The sequence below is a fragment of the Ctenopharyngodon idella genome, chromosome 7 (assembly GCF_019924925.1).
Source record: "Ctenopharyngodon idella isolate HZGC_01 chromosome 7, HZGC01, whole genome shotgun sequence".
In the NCBI taxonomy this organism is placed as follows: Eukaryota; Metazoa; Chordata; class Actinopteri; order Cypriniformes; family Xenocyprididae; genus Ctenopharyngodon; species Ctenopharyngodon idella.
The window spans coordinates 49628212-49654779 of NC_067226.1; the positions used below are offsets into that span (position 1 = coordinate 49628212).

At 41.6% G+C, this 26568-nt stretch overlaps 1 protein-coding gene across 11 annotated transcripts in view; it reads left to right on the forward strand.

The window, feature by feature from the left end:
* The window catches only part of nrxn2b (neurexin 2b), a 330369-nt gene that overhangs the window by 251767 nt on the left and 52034 nt on the right, over window positions 1-26568 (forward strand). For all 11 annotated transcript variants that reach the window (XM_051900279.1, XM_051900280.1, XM_051900272.1 and 8 more), the window contains one exon: window positions 24072-24253. In XM_051900279.1, coding sequence (XP_051756239.1) covers window positions 24072-24253 — 182 coding nt within the window. The remainder of the gene's footprint in view (window positions 1-24071; window positions 24254-26568) is intronic.

Consider the following 26568-nt stretch of genomic DNA (forward strand, 5'->3'; position numbering starts at 1 on the left):
ACTTTATTAATCCCACAAGGGCCAATTATATTAGGGCGGTGGCAACACATAGAAAGAAAAACATACATTAAAACCAACATATTCAAATTCAACAACCACATATTACAATATTCCAATGCACCATTCTTTATGAAAAAATTCACACAAGGAGAGAGAGGAAAAAAATACTTTAAATGTCGCAAAATTTGTTTGGAAACACTTTTTGTCGAGAAAATAGCTTTAACATAAATAAATGTGCTGTCACATGACAGAATTAGCCTATACACAGCGTCCGTGTCCATGTGTTGCTCCTGTTAAAGCACCGTTTCTCTGTAGTTCAAAGGTGCGTCACAAGGAGGAGGAAAATACTGTCTTGAAAATCTCTGCAGTTTGAGAAATAAGCGTGGTGTCTGGAAGGAAGAATGTTTGAGTTTTCAACGCTGACAAAAAGAGATGTAAAATAAAATACTGAAATGTTACTTCTGTATGTTGAAGTGCAATTTATAAATATAGAATTTTATCTCAAATAAATTAGGAAAATAAAGTGGTTGACTCCAAAAGCTCGAACAGAATTTTAGAAAAGTTATGTAACAAGCCTCAGTTTAGCTAATGCAGACCATTTGAAAAGGTTAAATAAATAAAATGTTTAAGGTCACAGCTGCATCTGTCTCAAGAAAAAAGCGCTTTGATGTTTTTAATTCGGTTTGATGTTATTGAAATCTGAAACCAGAACCAATAACTCTTTAGTTAGAATTCGTTTATGGCCACGTCAAACCGCGACTGGCTTGACTGTATGTTCAAGGCGTTAAAGATTGTTGCAATATGCAAAAACTGAATATTTTTATGGACCCTAAAATTGTTTGCATACCGGATAAATGAGCTGCTCTGTGTCCAAACCTTCACTTCATCAAATAAAGGCAGTAAAGTCCTGTCAGACGAGCTGCTCCACTTCACCCTCATCTTCTTATATTTCCTATTTAATAACATTATATGTGAAAATAAGCAGTATTGGTGAATTTCTATTTTCTAATTACTCATTTTACAAATATTTGGGATGCAAAAGATACAAATTTGCAATATAGGCAAAAATAATTATGGACGGCTCAAGGGCAGATTTTTTAGCGATATAATAAAACTTATATTACTTATGTTAGGGATGACGTTATCACGCACACCATTTTATCGGTAAAAGCCCAACTGGATGGAAATATTTTTTGCTTATGTTTGCTTTGTCGATAAAACATTTCAAAAACTGGATGGAAACTTGACTGACAGATGGATGGATGGATGGATAGACAGACAGACACACAGACAGTAGGGGTGTAACGGTACATGTATTCATCCCGAACCGTACGGTACGGACGTCACAGTTCGGTTCATACAGTCAGTCGACGAATATAGTCAGCCACAGGCGATCCACACTCCAGTCCAGAAGGGGGCACGTGTGCTAATGCAACCCTGTTTGCGACCAGTAAAAAATGCAGAAGAGACGATCGATTGGTATTTTTACACATAATCTCTCAACCAGTGTTTCAACTGCAGAAAGATGTCAATAAAACAGCTTGAGAATAATATCTCACATAGCATTACATTTACCTCAGGGAAGTCATTCAGTGTCCACAGCATGTTAGTTCACTAGAGAATCAACTCTAGAGGATATGCACTGTAGAGCGATTCAAAGGCATAAGGAGTCTCCAGTCGCTCTCTTTGATGTCATACACCGATCGGTGTATGAACAAGCCTGTTGTTTTCAGTAAGCATTGAGACAGGTCACATGATGCTGAGAGGTCACATGATGAAGTGTGTCCTCACCATCAGCTCTGGACTCTTATGATGTTCATTGTGATATCATGGTGAATCGCTCGTTGTCTTGATGATTCAGGTTCTTCAGGTGTATTTGAGTGCTTCAGATTACCCAGAATCCTCTGCTCTATTCTCTGAATGAGTTTGTGTGTGTGTGTGTGTGTGTGTGTGTGTGTGTGTTAGTAAGAGCTGCGGTTCGAAGCTCGTTAGAGTCGCTCACCACCCACACACACCAGCTCAACCTCAACCAGCGCGTCACACTGAGTTCTGCTTCATCCTGTCCAGGCGTAGAAACACAACCAGCAGTTTTGTGCTCGTTTACATATTTAAATGAGTGTGTAATTGACATCAGGTTATACTGATGACTGACCTTTGACTCCGTTTGTTCTCATCTGTTGTAGCACCGACAGCAGCTTGTTTCCTTTTCCCGTTGGGCAGTGAAGCGTAGAGACAGTCTTCCCGCGGGAACGGACACACACACACACACACACACACACACACACACACACACACGGTCTCCTGTTGGAATGTCAGCCATCTGATCTCATTAATATGCAGCACACACTTACTGTCACTCATTAGGATGGACCGCCCACTGCTCTCTCCTGACCAATCACACACAAGCAGCAGAGATACACATGATGTTGTCAGAGTTTTTCACATTATTAAGATGTTTTACGTTATATATATATATAACAGCAGTGTATAAATATGTTTTTGTTCAGTCGATTATTTCCTCAGTCTCCTCAGAGAAAGTTTGTGATCTGCAGACTGCAGAGGAACGCTGTGATATGATTATGATTTATTCATGAGCACAGAGTTGAGATGTTTAGAGGCTCATCTTCAGCACAGGTTTATTCTGTCGGTGTTATGACACTCAGCTGTATTGATTGATCTTCCAGTCAGCTGATTCCCGACATTAACTGCATTAACTAACATGCTGAAGCATTAAATCCTCTTGCAGTCTGATGATGAACACAGCAACCGTGATTCTGCTGTTTTTCAGTCCTGTCCTCCGCCACGTCCCCAAACTCTCACAGAACGCCGTCAGCTCCTGAAAGCCAGTGGAGCCAAAAGACGAATGTTTCCCGCTGAAATGAGAATTGATTTTCCCAGCGGTCACGGGCCCCTAATCAACATCCTGTTCTGATAAAGGACCCGGGGCCATTAGAGCCGCGAGACGTCAGCGAGACGCTGTTGAGAAACAGAACAGTTCAGCTTATCTTCTCTCTCTCTTTGGCTTCTTCTCCGTCTCTTTGTCTTTGTCTCTTTCTTCCATATAAGACGCTCTCGAGAGACGCAAGAGAAAGAATGAAGCAAAAGTAGGTGACCTCGATTTTCAGTCGTTCCGTTCGGGGAAATCAGACGTGATTCCACACGTCGTCACATGATCGTGTGCGTGTTCAGACCTGCTGGGAAATATAGTCAGGCATGTCCATGTCGATCTGATGCGATGCAATAAAAATAACCTGAACCATTGATGTGACCAGTCACTTTATTAAAGGTACAGCTAAATGTGACATTACAATGACAAGTCCGATCCATGGAGACTCCACCTCGCAACTTACAGGACTTAAAGGATCTGCTGCTAATATCTTGGTGCAGATACCACAGCACACCTTCAGGGGTCTAGAGGAGTCCGTGCCTCGACGGGTCAGGGCTGTTTTGGCAGCAAAAGGGGGACCAACACAATATTAGGAAGGTGGTCATAATGTTATGCCTGATTGGTGTATGTATATGCATGCAGAAGCTGGAGTGTGAAAGCGGCTGTTGGCATCTTCTGTCTCTGTCTGATGGGTCATCAGGTGTGCTGTAATCACTGCAGCAGATGCAGCCGCTCGACCTTTATGACCGACTGACTGACCTCAAACCTCCGACCGCACGACCATACGGACACAGAGCCAGGCCAAGCACTCTCCACTGGAAACAGAGAGAGAGTCAGTCCGTATGAGTTCTCTGGATCCTAATGATGAAGTCTGACTGAACCCTCCTCAAACATTTATAGGCCACTTGTGCTCCCATGAACATTAAAGTGGTAGTTCATCCAGAAACGGTCATCATTTACTCTCCTCATGCCATTCAAACTTGCACGACTCTTTCAACTGTGGAACATAAAAGATATTTTGAAGAGTTTTGGGAACCAAACAACACTGGAGCCCATTGATTTTCATTATATGGATGGACAAAACACACTTTTCAAAGTATCTTTTTTTGTGTTCTGCTCAAGAGAGAAAGTCATACAGGCTTGGAACGACATGAGAAAATGATTTTTGGGCGAACTATCCCATTAACCCTATAAAGCTACTGTATCATATTTGAAACATGAATTTTTAAATTATCAACATGATCAAATCTTTGCTGTCTCACTCAATCTCCTCCAGTCCTTCTGTCGAATGATTGATAGTTTAGACTGTTTTATAAAAGTCTTGTAGTATAATTGTACGAACGTTCGGCTCGTGCTTCACGTGTCTTTCTGCTGTGAAATCTGCACTGATTTTCAGCAAGTAAACGTATGAATAACTGTAATATTGTTAGTAATATTTCAACTGGACTGAAGCAACTTCAGTTTACTTGATTATCCATCATCATTTATTAGACAAATCATGAGTATCACATAAGATCATCAGGTTTATTTGTTCATCTCTCAGTCATCATTGCATTGCATTATATGTTTTAAAACTACAGAGCTTTGATCATAAAACTAAGCATTTAAATATCATCTTACTAAGACATACTATTGGCAGATATTGATATTTTTATGCATTTTATACTGTTATATAAACATCTCATTGATTTTCATTACAAGCATCAGAATTTCAAATAAATATCAGCATTAGTAATAAAATAAGGCATTTTTCTTCCATATTGTCACTTTATCATACTATGAGGCATAAAAGCCTGAGGTATCTATTGTGATACTGGACAATTTCCCATATTAATATACTGATATATTTTATTTCATTATTATATCAGATTTTACAGGGTTAAGGCTTCCGAAAGCCACACAGAAGCTCTAGTCGAGAGACATGTTGACTATAAATAGGGTGAATTGAAATAAACTGGCTCTGTTTGGCATCACCTGTCCACCGGTTTGCCTCGTTCTCCCGCTCATAGTCTGTACCTTCTGCTGGAATGACTCTGTGTGTTGAATGGACCTTTGTCTGATTGAGATGGTGAATTATTGAGGAATCAGAGCTCTTTAGATACGATGTTCGGACTCAATAATTCAGGCGTTCACCCTCTTCAGTAGGGTCATGTCTCTTCTTCCGGTCTGGGCTGAAAGTGCTCCAAAAACACACCGTTTGATCCGTTTCAAACAGAGGATCATCAGGAACTCTTCCTGAGATGTTTTTGGGAGTCATGAATATTTCAGACGATGCTGTTTGTTCGGTGCTCGCGGCGTTCGCTGGTTTGAATGTCTCAATCTGTGTGACATTTATACAGGCGCTCAAGCTCCTGACCTCTCTGTCTTTACAGCGTCTGACACTTAAAGAGAAACTCCACCCAAAAATGAGTCATCATTTAGCATCATTTATCAACTTAAAGGAAGCTGAAGCTGCAATGAAATTCAGTGGGGTCCAATGTTGTTTGATTCCCGTTTTACCTCCTACAGAAGAAAGAAAGAAGGTCGTACAGGTTTGGAATGACACTGGGGCTATTTTTGGTTGAACTATTTGCTTCTTGAAACAATGTGCATTGTGAACAGAGATCCACAAATGCATTTGACTCTCGTCACGTGTGCCTGTAATGATGCAGCTAACGGACGGCGGTAAATAAGACCATCATTAGTGTTTTATGTGGCATTAAAGTGGCGTTAGTGTTTATTAGAGAGAGACGGCAGACCCTCCGTCCGCTGGACCCGCCGTGATCAGAGGCTTTCAGAGCAATTACTGCTAATTGCAGGATTTGTGTGTGTTTGCTGTAAGTCAAATGCAGCGCTGTGTGTGAGACAGAGAGACTCAGTGAAGCAATCCTCTGCTGTTCATGGTTTGTTGATGTTGAGCAGATGGACTTGATGTGGATATTTGAGAAACCTGCTTGAAAGCATTGTTTTCTGTAGAGTTTGGTGTGCAGACAGACAGACGTCGGCTATTATCTGATGCTGTTGGAGAATTTCACAATTAATGCCGCTGTAAAGGTTACGCCGCCATCAGTCGTAAAGGAAATAACAGGCACGTCCTCGGGCGACGTGTTACGCTCACAAGACCAAACAAATAAAGCCAGCGGCCGCTGCAGTGACCTTCAGATACACGAACACACTGTCAGCCGGAGGAACCGTTTAATACACAGTAAAAGAGCTTTTGATCTATCTATCTATCTATCTATCTATCTATCTATCTATCTATCTATCTATCTATCTATCATCTATCTATTTGTCCGTACATATGTAAGTTCTTTCCTCATTTCAAGGTTTTTTCAAACATTCATCTTGAATTAATATGAATTCTTTAAATTTTGCAGATCCTGTTTGCATCTCAGTTCAAATTCAATTTTCAGACGATTTGTGAGGAAAGCAATCACATGTTTATTTTTTAAAGGTCAAAATAAAAAAATAAAAAACATATACACAGTTACTTCTTGGTTTTCGTTAAGCCAGTTTGGGCATTTCCGGTGAACTGTTAGCTGATCATTCTCTACTCGCTGTACATCGACACAAAACCATCAATGGTTGACTTTTTAATGTTGTATTTATATTTTAATGCAGTTATCACACTTACCTAATTTGCCAATAAGCCAGTTCTATTGATTGCAATAAAGACACAGATTGTTTGAATAAGAAACACGGTGTCTGTAATTAGACACAAACACGCAACATTTCTCCAGCACTTCTAATGTTATTTTTAATGTGATGACCAAAAACATTTGTTCATCCTTCTGAGATTGTTCCCATTTATAAAACCAAACATTTCAAGATGTAGGAAATCCAACATTTGATAGAAAACACTTTTATTTAAAAATAAACAAGACATTAATTACCACTATAACCAGCAGGTGGCGGCAGAGGAGCATTTATTGGCTCATATTAGCCATTTCCTGTAATAGTTTTTCACTCAGTTTCACTTTTAAATAAATATTAAACAATATAAAATCACACTCACAAAGTCTCATGGAAAACAATAACTTTTCTTGTATTTAGCTGAGGGAGTCTTTATTTGTTTATTTTTTATGTCGTCTTATGTTTGAATAACTAAATTAATGCTATGCCTGACTATTTAAGTGACTTCTGATTATAAAGCATTACAGTACTGATGCTCAACACAAAAACAAATGACATTTCACCGGAAGTTTTCCAGCTGGCTCATATTATTGTGGAAGTTCTAAAGCACGCTCCGTGCATATAGTCAATTGCTGGCAAAAATAAACTGAATCATGATTGGTTGTTTCACATCATGTGGTCTCTTCCAGTCTAAGTGGGCGGTTCTTAACTGCCTTACCCAGTCTTTTGTCTAATCAACAATACACATAAATGAACAAACATCATTTTACCGAGTAAACATCCGGTGACGGGACGAGTTAGTTAAGGCTAGACATCCACCCTGGAGGAGCCCTGAATCCTGTGACGGGACGGGTGATGTCAGCGTGTGGTCCAGACAATGAGGCTCAGATTTAGAGCTTTATGAAGTTTATGGACACAGATCCGTCAGGAGGAGGAGAGATGGATGTCAAACTCCTCCTCATCCATCAGACGCCCAGAGCGCAGTGAACGAGGACACCTGAGTCCCACCGCAGATTTCTGGATACTTCAGACGTGATTGATGTGAGCAGGAGAGAGCGAGAGACGCTGATGGATCTGAAGTCGTGTTCAGAATGAAGCTGTAAATAACTTGAATGAACCGCATGAGTTTGTTCGTCCTATAGAGGCTCTTCTTCACAAACGATTCATGGAGCAAAACGCCGCCGGAGACCAGACTGAAGCAGCGTCACTGGAGATGTGTGTTTGTGACATCAGCTTTGTTGTCTGTATAATGGCAGAGAGAGAGAGTCAGTCAGAGCGAACAGACAGCAGGTCACGACCTTTAACCTCAGGGTCACTAATGGACATCTGAAAGCGTCTGTCCTGCGGCGATTACCTGCATCTGAATCTGAGCTGATTTACTTCTGTCTGCTCAAACACACATAATGCAGCTAACAGGGAATGTTCTCAGAACGTTGTGGCAAGGTTCTCTCAAAGTTATGAACAAACGTTAATAGAACGTTTGTTCAAAGTGATCCGGGATGTGTTTCCCAATAACGTTGTCTCTTAGCGTGCTACGAAGACTCTAAAGGTATACCTTTTCTGCCTTTACTATACCATAGGAGGAGGCTTAAGGAGCACCATCTTACCTGTGACGTTATCAGGTGCTGTCCATGACTGTGGGACTGAATTTGTTGCTGTTGATGGCTCGAGAATCGATAATTCGCTCTATACAGGAGCTGCTTCACTGTGTTATAAGAGAAAGCAGTGTTCTTTATAAAAGAAGCACTTCAGAAGTTGAAATCGCAAACTCCACCAAGAACCAAGTAAAAAAGACTGACGTTTTAATTGGAATAACGTTTTTTTATAACTGGGAATGTTAGCAAAACCTTCTTAGAGCATATGTCTGTTTGCTGGGTTGTTTCTTCTCACACTTCTTCAGTTTGGCAGAGGGAAGATTCAGTCTTTGTGTTCAGCTTGTTGTTTTAGTAGTTATTGATATTGCGTCTGGTTTGTTTCTGTGCTGTTATTGACTAGTTTCTGCAGGGAACATGCGCTGCTTGTTAGTACTTTGATTTACTGGAGGTGTTTCCTGCTGAATGAGCTGATTGATCAGTGTGTGTGTGTGTGTGTGTGTGTGTGTGTGATTCAGTGCTCTTCTATCTTTAGTCTTTCTGTAGGTGTTGTGATGAGTGTGTGCATTCGCTCCGTGTTTCCGGAGTCTTTCCCCGTTAATTATTCAGAGCGCAGCCATCAGAGACGGAGACCCATGATTCCTCTGAGAGGCTGTGATTGGCTGAAATGAAGAGCGTGAGGTCTATATTTGTGTTTGATAACATCTGCTCCTGTGATCCGGTTCGTTCTCACAAGCTGATGTTTGGGCCGACAGCATCACCCACAGCGTCTCACTGACATTCATGCGTTTGGCTGACGCTTTATCCACAGTGACGTACGTTGAATTCATCGTCTGTGTTTCATCAGTTCATGCGATCAAAGCCATGATCTTGGCATTGCTAGAGCTGGACTGTTTGAGCTACAGCTAGTGATGAACAAAAACCCTTAAAGCTTCTCTTTTGTTGATCAGCGCTTCTCATTACATGTTTGGAAAGATGCTTGACGAGTGTTATATTCAGTAATGCACACATTAAAGTGTCACTTTTATTGTGATTAATCTTGTTCTGAGAGTAAAACAGACCAGAAGCAGCTTCTTATCAACATTATTAAAGAAGATAAACATACAATTATAGTCGTATAATAATCTTCAGTTTCATATGAACTCATGTTAATCATTCTCATTGTCTCCAGCGACGGTCTGCGGTGGTTTTTACACTCGGTGTGTGACAGACGTGAGGGTCTCCAGTGACATTTAGCAAACGCACAGAAAATTAATCAATAAACACACTGAGGGAGATAAAAAAAGACCAGAGATGCTGCTCAATAATAGTCTGTGATGGACGAGTGATGAAGAGCGATAAAGGAATGAAGGAAATGTCAGGCGTGACCACAGAACAAACACATGACTTCAGTGTGACCTGTGTGTGTGTGTGTGTGTGTGTGTGTGTGTGTGTGTGTGTGTGTGTGTGTGTGTGTGTGTCCAGCACTGAGGCTTTGTGTCTTCCATCGAAACAGCAGAACGAGACTCATTTGAGGTTACAGACTGAAGGATTGAAGTCACATGTTTTCCAGTAGCGATCAGCAGATATTTAATGCGGATCTGAGCGCTGGCGTTTGTGTTAGAAGTTATAGAAACTCACACACACACACACACACACACACACACACACGTTCTTCCTCATGTAAAGTCTCATTATCGTCTTCTCTGACCCATTTAGCAGCGATGGAGCTTCTGTAAACTCCTGACTGCAGCACAAATGAACACGTTCACAACTCTGTGTGTGTGTGTGTGTGTGTGTGTTTTAACACCAGTGTGAGTGTGTGCAGCTGTAGGTGAGATTCTGATGATCAGACCGTCTGTTCTGTGTGTTTCTGCTCTTTTATTAGCGTCAGGTTGTGAGCTGCATTAGTGCATCTTTCCTCTCGATCGAATCTTTATGCTAAATATTTACGAAAAAAAAAAACTTTTTGAACATATTTTAAGAGTTAAGGCAAAGTTTAGGGTTCACTGCCAATCCTCAGACATTTGGAGTCTGTGAGATTTTTAAAATATTTCTGAAAGAGTCTCTTCTGCTCATCAAGGCTGCATTTATTAGATCAAAAATACAGTAAAAACAGTGAAATATTATTCCAGTGTAAATCAGCTGTTTTCTATGTGAATATATAGTAAAGTGTAATGTATTCCTGTGATCAAAGCTGAATTTTCAGCATCATTACTCCAGTCTTCAGTGTCACATGATCCTTCAGAAATCATTCTAATATGATGATTTGATGCTCAAGAAACATTTATGATTATTATCAATGTTGAAAACATTTTTGTGGAAACTGTCATACATTTTATTTTTCAGGATTCTTTGCTGAATAGAAAGTTCAAAAGAACAGCATTTATTTGAAACAGAAATCTGCAGTAACGTTATAAATGTCTTTACTGTCACTTTTGATCATTTTAATGCACCCTTGATGAATAAAAGTGTTAATTTCTTCAAATAAAATCACACAGACTTCTGATCAATAGTTAAGGAATCAGTTAGCTGTGGTGAGTTTGACTGTGTTGTGTAGTCGATCAGTGACATGTAATGATCACACTGATCATAACTCACTGTATTTGTCACTAACGTTTCTCTTTCTCTTCCTCTCTTTCTGCCTCTGACTGACTTCACCACCCCAGGTGAGTGATTTCCTTCTTTCAGCGTGTCATTTCACACATGTAACACACGTGTTGATGTCTTCAGCATGATTTTGTCTGCTGACGTGTTTCACAGTCAATTTCACAGTATTTATTTTAAGTCTCCTCTAACTAAAACTAAAACATTTCACAGCAACATCAGCGCCTGCGATTTCGGTGGCTTGAATATTTCATCCGTCTTGTGTTGTTTATCCGCAGTGGATGTTTTATTTAGCGAAACCCCATTACAGGGTGAAAAACCGTCGAAGCTCGGCGGAGGCAGTCCAGGTCTCGACATTCAGCCGCGGCCAAAAGATTTTTTGTGCTTCATCAAATATTAATAAAGCCCAGTGTTTTAATGGCCATGAAGGGACGGATGTGAAAGCTTTTTTAATTACATGGCCGTGCACCGCATCTTTGTTCTTGGCACTGAATGATGCCATCCTGCACTTCTGAAAACTTACTTCAGCTTTACATTCATAGCTTTTAATTGCATATTGAGAGACGCTGAATAAATCTCACCAGTTCTCATGTGTGGAGAAACACGAATAAGAAGCATCGCACTCGGGCTGAAGCTGCTCTTAAACGTCTTTTGTCAGTTGAGTTCATTACTTAAACGAGTCACATGCAGTTAAACTAAACTAGTACACCCTTTTAAAAAGAGTACTTATTACAGAAATAAAATACTTTAAATCAGATAAGAATGAACTGAATATAATGTTTTCAGTTTAAATGCATATTAAATGCAGTTAGTTAAACTTAAGAGTGCTTTATGACCCACGTAACTACATTTTTATATGTAATTTCATAATTACTTCTCCTGTCTTTGAAATATGGTTAAATACCACCGAATGTATGACAAGAGCATTTATGGTAAACTAAAATATACTGTAATGCCATTTCTATTGACTCTTAAACGTCATACATACATACATTTGTAACACAGTTGCAATTTAGTATGTTTAAAATATATTAACATCAAATGTAGTATTGAATAACACACTACAGTTAAAATTAAAATCAAGTACTTTAAATGCATTTTAGTATGTTACACAACACCCCAAACCTAGTGTACTTTTTAAAATAATGATGTAAAACTTTTAATTTGACATTTTTTGACATAAATACACTTTTAAAAAGTGAATTAAGTGTGTTAAGAAACTCTATTTAAAGTCACACACAGTTTCTGCCAATCTCATGTTAATCTTGAGTACCTATAGAGTAGCAGTGCATCCTTCATATCGCCGAAAAGTCTTTAGTTTTATCATATTTATAAAAGATACATACGCTGTACCGAGTCTTTCCGAAAACAGCCGAGCTCCTGGAGGCGTGTCGTGTGAGCGGAGCTGAAGAGTCATGAGCACGTGCAGCTTTTGTGTAGAGATCGTCTGCAAGCTATCAATGGTCAGCTAAACAGATGTATTTAAACACACACACACAACACACCATCACATTATCCCTGGATAACTTTTGAATCACTGTAATGTATATATAGCGTATAGTGAATGATGAATAATTAATTTATGAATTCACTACGTTCGTGTTGTTTACATTATATGCACTTAGGCGCCTAATGCCAACAAAACACACATTTCAAGCAGTTTTACTCTCCACCTGCGGTTCCGACTCATGACCGGGATCATTACAGCTGTGACCGCTCCATCTTTCAGTTTTCGATCTGTAAATCCAGCGTTGAACTGGGCCTTGTTTATGAAACCATAAGCGCTGATCCTGAGGGCTCGAGCAGCCACGGAAAAACACCAGATATTCTCCATTCGTTTTAACCAATAACAAAGTGATTAAAACTATCAGTTTCTATAGTTATTTTATTGACAAATGTCGAGAGTACATCAATGTGATGCTTGAGCACAAATCTCTCAGCTTCAATGCTGGGTTCTTTGGGAAGCAAGGTTATCTTTCCCTCACAACCAAAAACACCCTTCTTTGGTGACATTGTTGATTTCATGGTCTAAAAACAAAGTGACAAATCTTTCTCGAGCAAGTCCTGTGCAGCGCTGCTGATGACTTCCGTAAAGCCGAAGGAAGCGCGCTGATGGGAATGCTCTCTCGCTCTGGATGATGTGTGTGTGTGCTCTTCCGGGAGAAGTGCCCGTACAAGGAATTCCGCCCTTTATTACATAATAAAGGCCCATACTCGGAAAAAAAAGCAAAGTTTATAATCGGAAGAGTATTTTTGACACAGAAATACAACTCATGTTTTGAAACTTTGGCCATGTTTAGCATGAGAATTCAACTCTTTAACAGTGTAAATAAGTCAGAATGCATGAAATAGCATTATACCACCCCTTTAAGTGCACTTAAGTGATCTTTTCTTCCATTAATATTATATTACCTGCAAATATAGTTGTTTAAAAATGTACTTTTAAGATTTTAAGTGCACTACAAGTGCACATTCAATACTGTTAAGTGCACTTGTTTTTCACGAGGGCATGAAGGCAGATGTTGTGGTCATAAATGTGTTAGGTTGTGTCTGATATATGAGTACCAGATCAGACCCAAAAGCATCACACTTTTTGAAGGAGAGAAACCCGTTTACAATCATGTTTGAGTAAGATATTGTAAATTAAATTCTCTAATCTCTCAGTATTTCTGTCTTGTTTTCCAGCACAAACATCTAAACATTCTTAAATCAAGACACATTTACTTCCGATGCTAAAACGAAAAGTTATTAAGTCTTTTTGTCTGAGTTTTTGCTGAAAACAAGAAAAAAATATCTGCCAGAAGGGTCAGAAAAATAATCTTGTTTTCCCTTTGAATTAAGTTTATTTCTCTGACTCCATTGGCAGATATTTGTTCTTGTTTTAATCTCACGACATTTTGATCAATTTTTCAGAAAACAAGACTTAATATCTTCCGTCATTTTGTTTCTCCAGTAAATGTATCTTGATTTAAGAATGTTTAGATGTTTGTACTGGAAAACAAGACAGAAACACTGAGGAAGAACACCATTTTTTCAGTCATTCAGCATTGTGGGAGGTGGTTGAGGAGTGAATTGTGCTTTCTGTCATTTTGCATAAAGTTATTATTAGTGATGTTTCATGTATAGAGTGTTACAGTCATCCTGTTCTCCTCTGTTTTTAAGTGGAGGCTAAATGGCAATATTTCACAAACTTTTAAGTTTTAGTTTCTACTTAGTTGCAGCAGTTTCTGTGGTGTGAGATGTGATGGACTGGATGGCCTGTGCTGTTTGTTCACATACACCGACAGATGTCAATATAATCTATTCAGACAGCTCGAGGTGATTCCATAGATGTCCTGCAGAACGTCTGAGAGCTTCACTGAGGAGATCAGGGTCTCTCTGAAATGGGAATCGCAGTGTTGTACTGTAAATCCAGCTTTAAGGCAGGCTGTCGGTCGATAGCGGAGGGCTTCTGAGTAGGCAGAGCCGTATTATGGTGTTTGGTTGTTGAGTGTAGTTTTATCAAGCGTAGCCTGCGCCGTTTCCTCCTGCGGGGCCCTGGAGGGTCTGATCTCAGGGGCCCGTGTGCCGCTGTGATTAAACTCACTGGATGCGTTCAGCTGGAATTAATGAATTACTCATTAATCCTTCCTAATCTATTCCTGCCTTCCAGTTTGTCACTACAACGCTCGCTTTCCTAATCATAGTAAACAAACAGCTCCTGCTGTAAGTGAATCCAGACCATCCAGAAGCCGAAGCTCTCGTGTCTTATTTTCCGGGCTGTCTGTTTCTCTGTAGCACCTTGTGTTCCTTGTGTCTGTCCTGATGGTGTTTGTCCTCCTCCCCTGGGTCTCTCACCTCATCCAGACACAACATTGTGTTGCCATCTGTTGGGTTGATGGTGTTCCTCGTCCCCTGACGCCGCAGATGAGGCTGTTAGTCTGTTTGACACGTCTTGAGTGAGAATGAAATAAATATATGTGTAATTGAGTCTTGGTTCGCACAAGCAGAGAGCTGCAGTGAAGGTGGTGATGTGCTGATGTCATCTCAGAGAGGGTTGTGATGTCACGGCGGTGATGTGATGATATCGCTTGAGTAACATAATGATAAGAAGGCAGTAATGTTATGTGATGATGTCTTTGATGATTTGGTGTCAGTAATAAGATGTTGTGTCAGTAAGATAATGATTTGGTGTCAATAATGTGATACTATTGCAGTAATGTGTCGATATGTCAATAATATGGTGATATAATGTGCTTGTCAGTATTGTGATTTCGTTGCGTCAGATATTGTGGTAATGTGAAGATCTAATTTCAGTAATGTGATGATATTCATGTCAGTAAGGTGATGATTTGGTGTCAGTGGTGTGATGTTGCAGTAATGTGTAACGATCATTAATGTGATGATATTGCAGTAATATGATCATTAATGGGTTTATGTGTGGATAATGTGATAGTATTCATGTCGGTGATGTTGTGTCAGGTGTATGCTGACGTCATGTCAGAAATGTGATGCCGTCGTGTCAGTAATATAATGTAGTTATAGTAACCGTCAGGCAGTTGTTGATATGCCCTCAGTCTCACGGAGAGCATCTGCAGATCACACCAGGTGTAATGGATGTTTAATTGGATCGGTTGCTGTGAGCGAGGCTGTTTGCGTCTTTCAATTAGATGAATAAATTGCACTCATTAAAGAGTTTGATTTCAAATAAAGCAGATGTGTATGTGAGACGCACCTTAAAGACATCACAACATCAGCACAGACACATCTCTGAGAGACGAGGCAGATCTCAGCACATGTCTGCTCGTCCTTCTACTGCACGTCACATTACATGAACATTTCATCATGAATCAGACGTGACAGAAGCAACACTTCCGCATCACGTTTTTTTCTGCCAGCTTCGCAGTTTCCATCAGGTTTGTGTTTGCGCGTGATGTAGTTACAGTCGCAGGTGACGCGGCAGTCAGTTTCATTCAACCGAGGAGAGGAAGAGAATGAATCCATGAGCTGGAACACAGAAAACCAGCTTGATTTATAGGACACGTTCCTGGATCAACATCTCTGTAGGTCCAGCGACATTTTTGTCGGCCAATCAGATTGTGGGACCTGTTTAGGGTTTGGTTTGAGACTAGAGTGAAGCTGTGGGTGATTTTCATTTTGTGTCACTCCACTGAAAGTCTATCTTGAATCAACATTCAAGCGTTCTTCTGAAGAGATCACTTCATACGATGAACAGATTTAGCAACGAGCACAGAGCTCATTAAATACGGTAAACAGAAACTCAAACATGCCTGAGAACAAACAAACAGATGGACAAAAGGGAGTGAACAATCCCTTCACGTCTGTATTTGTGAACAAGGTCTTGTTTAGATGGAGTGCTGAAGCTTCAGAGCCGCTGGACTTTGCTTTATCTGCGTGACTCGTGTTGGAGTGCGTGTGTTTGTACAGTTGTGCTGTCGAATCCGCCGGCGTCTGTTCTGCTGTTTGCATGTTTGGCCTTTGAGCTCGGCACACAAAATGGCTTCCCATGTTTCCTGTGTGACAAGATGTCTGGCCTAAGAGGAGATCTGGCCTGCTCTCTCTCAGATCTGTGACAGACCGCGGCTCTTTGATGGAGGTCGTCGTCGTGTCTTGATGCTTCAGTGTGTGTTTTAGGGATGTAAAGTAGGTCATGATGGGACAACAGGCTGATTCTCCTCTCAGTCTCTTTCATCACGGCACGGCCGGTCTCAGGTCCGGTTCTGACCGCGAGCCGTCTGCTTACACAGATCAGTTCCTGACCCCAAACTTCAAATGTTTGAATGGTTGTGTGTGTGCCATTGTATCATCTTTAATGCAGTCATGCATGAAAAGAGTTTCTCAGCACAATTCAACAATATACACTTGTGCTCATAAGTTTACATACATATTGCAAAATAATAAGAGGGATCATAGAATAAAGTTTTAGCAGTTTAGTATCAGTTGAAGGTTTGAGTAGTTTCAATAGTTGGCGTGTGTTTGATGAACTCAGAGTGACTGTTGAATGTGTTTGACTGCTGCAGTGACACACGTGACGCCTTACATAACAGAGGCAGAGAGAGAGAGAGGTCGGGCGGCTCTTAATGATGAATGTGGGACAGTGATGGATGAGACAGAAGACAGTCTAAAGGCCCAGGAGACGCTCTGACTGTTAGAAAGAGAAAGAAACGCAAGTCACGCAGAAAAAGAGCGATGAAAGAATAATGCAGGGTGACATTGTGAATGCAGAATTAACTGCCTGCGTCCTTCAGCCGTTTGATCCTACCTGATTCCTCCAGCTGCTCCCCGTTTCTCCACTGAAGTCTTCGCAACTGTGATTCTGACAGGTTTGGATTCACAGAGATCATGACAATTAAGATCTCTGAGTTCTCCTGAACCCTTGTGATGTTTTCGGGATCTTCACTCCGCACACGTCCAGCTGAATCCCTGCTGTATAATCGCCTCTGCCGCAGCACTTTTGTGTTTCTGCACTCTATTCTCCTGTCTGAAATCACAGCACTTTATTTAGGAATAGCATATATGTGAGTAGGACTGCACAGTTTGGGAAAACAAAAGTAATTTTAATTTTTTTTCTTATAAAAATTGCGATTTAAAATATGATTTTTATAAATTCCAGGTTTGCTGTGCTTGATTGTAGAGCCGCAGAATTTGGCCAAATTTTTGTGATTATAAATTAAATTATAAAATAATAATAATTGTTATTATTATTATATTTTTTATTACATAAAAATATATACATTATTGAATAAATACAAAATAAATATTACTATTATAATATTTCACTGTAAAATAAAACATAGTATTTATGAAAAATAATATAATAATAATTAATTAATTTTACATTACATCTGTAAAATTATAATACTAATATTTATGGCTATTTTAATTTCTTTTTCAAACGTTAAACCATTTATTTAATTTTTTTTGATGGAAAACAAAATAAAAGCATGGGAAGATGGTTATATATTGTTATTATTTATATACAATATAGTATTTATTCATATTTTGAATTAGCTTTTTTTTTTATATATTTTAAGTCTTTATTTTCATTTTAGGCTACATTTTTTTATATTTCTATGTAGCTTTAATTAATTTCTTTTTGGTTTTAATTCAACTTAAACATTCAGTTTCTAATGTTCACTTAAGATTTTAATCTAACATTTATATATTATTTTATTTCAGCTTTATTTCAGTTACCAAAAATGATTTTAATAGTTTTTGTTCAGATTAACAACACTGGCCTGAGGAGCTTCTGAACGTGAAGAACCGCCGGACTCGACTGAACCCGTGACCTCATCGCAACACATCCGCTGCATCGATCACATTCCCAAAAGCAGCTGCGACGCGTCTTCATCGACCCTGCGAGTGATGAAAGGCCTGCTCTCACTCAGGTCCTGCTGGTTGATTGCGTCGTGTGTTTGATCTCAGCGGCCGGCGGTCCTCCAGCAGATCAGACAGTCGTCCGGCACTCCATCGATCTCGCTCGGCTTCTGGAAAGGTTGCGCTGCTGAACGTTCACCTCCATCACTGCAGGAAAACACGTGATCTGAAATCGATCATCATATATAGACTTGATATTTGAACAGAAGTGACATTTAAAGGGTTAATTCAGCCAAAAAATAATCATCCTAACATCATTTAGACATCTTTCAAACCTGTATGAGTCTGTGGAACACAAAAGAACATATTTTGATGCATTTTCATTGTCGATGAGATGAAAGTCACTGGGCTCCAATGTTGTTTGGTTCCCAACATTCTTCAATATCTTCAGTCATATGAGGGAGGGTAAATGATGACAGAATGATCACTCACTCAAAATATGGTACATTTTGTAACATCACTTGTGAAATCATTCTGTTCATAGTTATGAGCCTTTTTAATGAATCTTTTCTTTATTTTTAATACATAAAATTTTTAATTCTTTAATACATATTTTTAATTCTTTATTTTTAATACATAGCAGGAGTTCTGCTGTCAGTAGCCATGTTTCCATCCAAAGTTGAGAATTTAACTTGTGCACAAATTTGGAATATCGCATAAAACATTTGCGAATAAAGCACTGTTTCCATTCAGTGAGTCGAAGAGAACAAAATCGCCACTTCCTGATTAACTGGCGCTAAATATCACTAAGAAAAATGAGAGTTGCTGCAGTAGAAGCCACTGAATATAATAATTTTCGTATATAATAAATTACTTGCGCCTCAGAGCGTGCAGATGAAACACAATAAACACTGTCATGTTATCTTGCATTCAGATGCCTGGTGTTTGTGAACTTGTGCTTCTGGGAGGGATTTATACAGAACCACTTTAACGAGACCGGTCTGCTGGTTGGTCCAGTTATGCCGCATGTTTTCGTATCGCATAAAAACTACATCTGACTCAGTTGACTCACATTTTTAGAAATAATGTGCATCTTGACGTTTCCATCCAGTGTTTTTTTTATGCGATATCCCAAAATGCACATAAAAATAGGTGGATGGAAACATAGCTAGTGTGTGTGTGTGTGTGTGTGTGTGTGTGTGCTAAAGAACTCTTGGAGGACAGAAAAAGCTCTGGAAATCCAGAGACTGTCGGGCTTTTTCAGTGCTACCAAGGCTGTCTATGGTCCAAGCTACCAGAGCCTAAACCCCCTGTGCACAAATAAGGGCAGGAGCTGCTGAAGGACAATGTGTCCATTAACGGCTGATGGAAGGAGCACTTCCAAGAACTCTTCAACAGTGACAGCACAACTGAAATAGACCAGGTGATAGAATATTCTTTACCAAACACATCCCATCAGAGAAGACATGGGGGAACCATATAACTATAACAGAAGTTCAAGACATCATCAAGAGCCTTAAGAACAGCAAGGCCGCTGGTCCAGACGGGATCCCAGATAAGATTTTAAAGGAATGTGGATCACATTCATGCCCTACTTCTCAAAGTCTGGGAAAAAGAATAACTTCCTTCAGAGCTCAGGGACGCTCTGATAGTGACCATATTCAAGAAGGGGGACAAGGCTAATGTGGAAATTACAGGGGCTTCTCGCTCCTGTCAACAACAGGCAAAGTCCTTGCTCGTGTCCTTGAAGACCGACTGCTACCGCTGTCTGAGGAAGTACTCCCAGAATCACAGTGTGGCTTCCGCCCATCCAGAGGCATAGCAGATATGATATTCACAGCAAGCCAACTACGGGAAAAATGCAGTGAACAAAGGCAGCCATAGTACATGGCCTTTATAGACCTGACAAAGGCTTTTGACACGCCAGGCTCTGTGGATCCTACTATCAAGGTACGGCTGTCATGACAAGTATATCAGAATACTGAGGCTTCTACATGACGGCATGTCAGTCACAGTGCTCAGAAATGGTGGCTCTGAGTCTTTCACGATGGAAACGGGGATCAAACAGGGATGCATCATCGCACCCACCCTGTTTGCCATCTTCATTGCTGCCATACTCCACCTCACTGGTGAAGAGCTGCCACAGGAGATTCCAGTCATGTACAGAACTGATGGCTGTCAACTACACCACCATCACAGAGCCTCAGTACGCGGACGCTAGGGCATCCTGAAGGCCTTTCCCTAGGCCTAACCTTAAACATCAAGAACCCCCAGGTCCTATATCAATCCCCACTCAACCAGCCAGCTACCCAGCCCACCATAAAAGTGGACAACACCACTCTTGAAAATGTGGACCATTTCCCCTACCTCGACAGCCTTCTTTCCTGAAAAGCTGACATCAACTCTGAGGTTAAACATCGCCTGAGTTGCGCCAGTGGAGCCTGCGCCAGACTCAGGAAAAGAGTCTTTGGAGACCGAAACCTAACAGCCCAAACAAAACTCCTGGTCTACAGAGCCACTGTCCTCCCCACCCTCCTGTATGGAGCCGAGTCATGGACTACATTCAGCAGGTACCTGAGAGCCCTGGAACAATTCCACCAAAGATCCTTATGAAAGATTCCGAGGATCAGTTGGGATGCACCAATATCAGTGTCGGGAAAGAAGCCAACATGACTAGCATCACCACTGTAATAATGCAGTACCAACTTCGATGAACTGGCCATGTCATCCGCATGTCCAATACATGTCTCCAAAAACAGATCCTGTACTCCCAGTGAGGCAATGGCGGGCAAAAGAAACGTTACAAGGACAATATCAAGGCCATTCTGAAGAAATTCCACATCACATCGAACAACTGGGAACACATTGCACTGCACAGGTGCTCCTGGAAGAAATCCATGCAGGATAGTGCTGCATATCATGAAATAGATCTCCGCTGTGCCAGAGACAAAGCAGCAGCTTTGCAAGGAGAAAGACAAAGAGCTTCAACCACCACCAACCATCACCGCTCTGCCCTGCCCACAAGAATGCGGATCAGGGATGGGCTTCTACAGCCATCTGAAGTCTGAAGACCCACAAGTAGATGACCCAAAGGAGAGGACAGTCATACTCGGCTCGGGAGACCACCGATGAATGGATGAGTGTGTGTGTACTTGTACAGATATCTTAGTGAGGACCGGTGGACCATCGGAGTGAGGACCAAGAGAGTAAAGTGAGGACATTTTGGCCAGTCCTCACTTTCTTTTAAAGGCTTGTTTGAGGGTCCAGAATCAGGTTATAATTGGGTAAAGGGTCGGTTTAGGGTAAGGGTTCGGGTTAGGCACTTAGTTGTGATGTGTAGGGTTAGGGTAAGGAGCTGGAGATTGCATTGTGTCAATGAATGTCCTCGCAAATATAGATGTACAAGAATGAGTATGTGATTGACACTCTATTCTTTTCTTGGAATCCAGAGTGTTTACGTGTTGTTCTTTTTTATTTAGACCTGCAATAACAGCAATTAAGCGTGTTAAAATCAAACACACATGCTCATCTGACAGCTGTCTCTAGTGCCTCTGACTCATACACTGATTAATCACACTCTCACACACACACACAGAGAATATTAACACACAATCAATACACTTCATTATCAGCCAGAGTCATTAGAATTCATCACTGGACGCACAGCAAATCAAAGCACTTCAGTCACAACACTCTGTCTGTTCTCACACAGTGTGATGGGGCTGTGCGGTTGCTAGGGTGTCTGTGTGGTTGCTAGGCATTTTCGTGTATGAAGAGTCTCTGTGGTGTCCTGGTCTGTAGATGTGACTCTTCCATTAGTTAATCAAGTTAATTCGGACGGGTTAGAGTCAGTGTATTTAACTGAACACTGTCAGTGTTCAGTTATGCTTGAGCTCCCAGCATGCACTGCAGCGTGAATAAATTATGCAGATGACTGTTTGTTGTCACTTTCAGTTATTATGGTGTGCTGATAATTATTCACAGCATCTTTCATGTACGTTCAGTGATGAAGTTCATATTGTCATTGATTGGATTATTCGATCGGTTCTGATCATCTCAGTCTCAGAGGTTTGTGAGGATGAAAAATTCTGCACTGGGATTGAAAATCTGAGGTTTAACTGCTTCTATAGATACACTGTAAAAGTTATTTTTATGAAGTTGTAAATAAAACATATTTCTACACCAATTTTTTTTTCCAGTGTACATGAATATGTGTTTGCATTTAACTAGAACAAGTAAGTTAATGTCAGTCGATTGAACGCAACATGAAGCATCAATAATGATCAATACTTTTCAGAAGCCGTTTTTAATGCATGCAGCGTCTCACCTGACAGCATCACGTGTCCAGCCGCAGGTTTCTATGTCAGTGAATGTGATGGAATAGCAGCGTCAGCTCACGAATGAGTGTAGATCGAGTGTGTGTTGGTTGTGTACACAGGTGTGTGTGTGTGTGTGTGTGATGGAGTGAGAATGAGTTCAGCACAATAAAGCGCAGTAGCCGCGGCGTCTCCTGCATTTGTGTGCATCCCTGCGGCTCGCTCTCATTTCAGTCACGCTTCATATTCATGAGGAAAGAAAATTAGATTGGAAGGATAGTGCGGAGAGAGACTCTCAACATGTCTTCTCTCTATTCCCGGCAGCCATTTTACATTCTCTCTTTGTTTTTGCACGCGGCTCATTTCGACTCAACTCGAACGGGTTTTTCTGACGTCGCTGCATGAAAACAGAACAGAGACGTGATGAAAGGAAACTGCTTCTGTTTTCCTTCTCTAAAGCAATTCAGTGCCTTCCTCTCTCCTCCTCCTCCTCGCTCGGTTTCCCATGAGGCTCTTGTATTTTCTCTGATGTTTCTCCTCTGATAATTAGCAGTTGCCAGATACTACAACTAGCAGCAGGAGTCAGAAGCGGGTTGGCCCGAGGGAAGCGAGAGGAGCCGATTGAGTCTGGGCTCTGAATCAATTCTAAATCGTTGCTTGTTTCTGAATCGGTGGCTTTGAAGGAGTTTCTCGGCCAGGCTGTAATTGTCGAGGTGTGGCTGATGTTTTGTTGCTCGTGAGGCACATGAGACGCTTCAGAAATCCTGGTGGTGACGCTTTGTTTTGATTTGTTCTTTTTATTCTTCCCGGATGAATCATTAGCTCTTAATCCCGCTGACATTCTCAGCCGGTTCTCATCTTCACATGCTCTGATTTTCAAAGGAACTGACCAGATGGGTTAGACGGGTCACTGTTCAGAACATAAACTAACTGCTTTCCAGTTCATATTTTTAGGGAAACGGTGATACATTTTACTTTTCAGGATTCTTTGATGAATAGAAAGTTCAAAAGAACAGCATTTATTTGAAATAGATTTTTTTGTAACATTTCAAATGACTTTACTGTCACTTTTGGTCAATTTAATGTGTCCTTGATGAATAAGCAGTTTAAGCTTGTTTTGTTACAGTATTTTTGCATAAAGTCTTTCTACATTTTTCTTCCAAGTTATTAATATTTTTACTTGTTTATATTTTGTCAACAGTATGTTTGAATTTAAATAATTTAATTATCATCATTGGAAAACTTTTTTTTTTCCATTTTTATCATATTTTTTTTTCCATTTCATCATATTTTTTTTGTCTGCTGGAATGTTTTTAGAAAGATATGTGTTGGATGCTTCATTGGCTGAATGATCAACAGTGACTCACTGAAGAGACTTCGGCTCTGATGAAGGTCCATTAGGCCTCCGTTCTCGGCTCCTGATTGGCACTTGATCTCAAACCTGCAGAGCCAGACGCTTGGAAAGTCTCTTGATCACAATGACTTATGAGCGTCAACACTGCGGCTCTGATTAAAGCAGATGGAAGCGCGCGTGAGCTCAGCGTCGCCTCATTACGTGAGCAGAGATGCAGTGACCTTCAGCACCCGCAGCAACATTTACATTCACACACAGCTCATAAATAAGGGTTATTTACAGACGCTGATCTTCACCTGCTTGTGTTTATACTCAATGCTGAGCTCATTCAGCTGTTAGGGTGGTTTTTGGAACATTCTGTCAGTGTTTCATCTAAAGCTGATTGTTTGTGTCTCTGTGTGTTTCAGCTGGGACTACCTACATCTTCGGCCGTGGAGGAGCCCTCATCACGTACACGTGGCCCCCCAATGACCGGCCGAGTACGCGGGCAGACCGGCTGGCCGTGGGCTTCAGCACTCAGCTGAAGGAAGCCGTCCTGGTGCGGGTGGAGAGCGCCAAGGGTCTCGGGGACTATCTGGAGCTCCACATAGTAAGAATGATGTCTGGGGAACCAAGGGGGCGGAGACGGGCTTACAGTGACTGTATGTTTGAGGGAGGGGCTTACAGTGACTGGTGTATGCTTGAGGGTGGGGCTTACAGTTACTGTATGTTTGAGGGCGGGGCTTACAGTGACTGTATGTTTGAGGGCAGGGCTTACAGTGACTGTACGTTTGAGGGAGGGGCTTACAGTGACTGGTGTATGTTTGAGGGTGGGGCTTACAGTGAGTGGTGTATGTTTGAGGGTGGGGCTTACAGTGACTGGTGTATGTTTGAGGGTGGGGCTTACAGTGAGTGGTGTATGTTTGAGGGTGGAGCTTACAGTGACTATGTTTGAGGGTGGGGCTTATAGTGACTGTATGTTTGAGGGTGGGACTTACAGTGACTGTGTGTTTGAGGGTGGGGCTTACAGTGACTGGTGTATGTTTGAGGGTGGGGCTTACAGTGACTGTATGTTTGAGGGTGGGACTTACAGTGACTGTGTGTTTGAGGGCGGGGCTTACAGTGACTATGTTTGAGGGTGGGGCTTACAGTGACTGGTGTATGTTTGAGGGTGGGGCTTACAGTGACTGTATGTTTGAGGGTGGGGCTTACAGTGACTAGTGTATGTTTGAGGGTGGGGCTTACAGTGACTGGTGTATGTTTGAGGGTGGGGCTTACAGTGAGTGGTGTATGTTTGAGGGTGGAGCTTACAGTGACTGTATGTTTGAGGGTGGAGCTTACAGTGACTGTATGTATGCTCAAACAGCACTCAGCTGAAGGAAGCCGTCCTGGTGCGGGTGGAGAGCGCCAAGGGTCTCGGGGACTATCTGGAGCTCCACATAGTAAGAATGATGTCTGGGGAACCAAGGGGGCGGAGACGGGCTTACAGTGACTGTATGTTTGAGGGAGGGGCTTACAGTGACTGGTGTATGCTTGAGGGTGGAGCTTACAGTGATTGTATGTATGAGGGCGGGGCTTACAGTGACTGTGTGTTTGAGGGCGGGGCTTACAGTGACTATGTTTGAGGGTGGGGCTTACAGTGACTGGTGTATGTTTGAGGGTGGGGCTTACAGTGACTGTATGTTTGAGGGTGGGACTTACAGTGACTGTATGTTTGAGGGTGGGGCTTACAGTGACTAGTGTATGTTTGAGGGTGGGGCTTACAGTGACTGGTGTATGTTTGAGGGTGGGGCTTACAGTGAGTGGTGTATGTTTGAGGGTGGAGCTTACAGTGACTGTATGTTTGAGGGTGGAGCTTACAGTGACTGTATGTATGAGGGTGGGGTGTACAGTGACTGTATGTATGAGGGTGGGGCTTACAGTGACTGTATGTTTGAGGGCGGGGCTTACAGTGACTGATGTATGTTTGAGGGCGGGGCTTACAGTGACTGTGTGTTTGAGGGAGGGGCTTACAGTGACTGGTGTATGTTTGAGGGTGGGGCTTACAGTGAGTGGTGTATGTTTGAGGGTGGGGCTTACAGTGAGTGGTGTATGTTTGAGGGTGGAGCTTACAGTGACTGTATGTTTGAGGGTGGAGCTTACAGTGACTGTATGTATGCTCAAACAGCACTCAGCTGAAGGAAGCCGTCCTGGTGCGGGTGGAGAGCGCCAAGGGTCTCGGGGACTATCTGGAGCTCCACATAGTAAGAATGATGTCTGGGGAACCAAGGGGGCGGAGACGGGCTTACAGTGACTGTATGTTTGAGGGAGGGGCTTACAGTGACTGGTGTATGCTTGAGGGTGGGGCTTACAGTTACTGTATGTTTGAGGGCGGGGCTTACAGTGACTGTATGTTTGAGGGCAGGGCTTACAGTGACTGTACGTTTGAGGGAGGGGCTTACAGTGACTGGTGTATGTTTGAGGGTGGGGCTTACAGTGACTGGTGTATGTTTGAGGGTGGGGCTTACAGTGAGTGGTGTATGTTTGAGGGTGGAGCTTACAGTGACTGTATGTATGAGGGTGGGGTGTACAGTGACTGTATGTATGAGGGTGGGGCTTACAGTGACTGTATGTTTGAGGGCGGGGCTTACAGTGACTGATGTATGTTTGAGGGCGGGGCTTACAGTGACTGTGTGTTTGAGGGAGGGGCTTACAGTGACTGGTGTATGTTTGAGGGTGGGGCTTACAGTGAGTGGTGTATGTTTGAGGGTGGGGCTTACAGTGACTGGTGTATGTTTGAGGGTGGGGCTTACAGTGAGTGGTGTATGTTTGAGGGTGGAGCTTACAGTGACTATGTTTGAGGGTGGGGCTTATAGTGACTGTATGTTTGAGGGTGGGACTTACAGTGACTGTGTGTTTGAGGGTGGGGCTTACAGTGACTGGTGT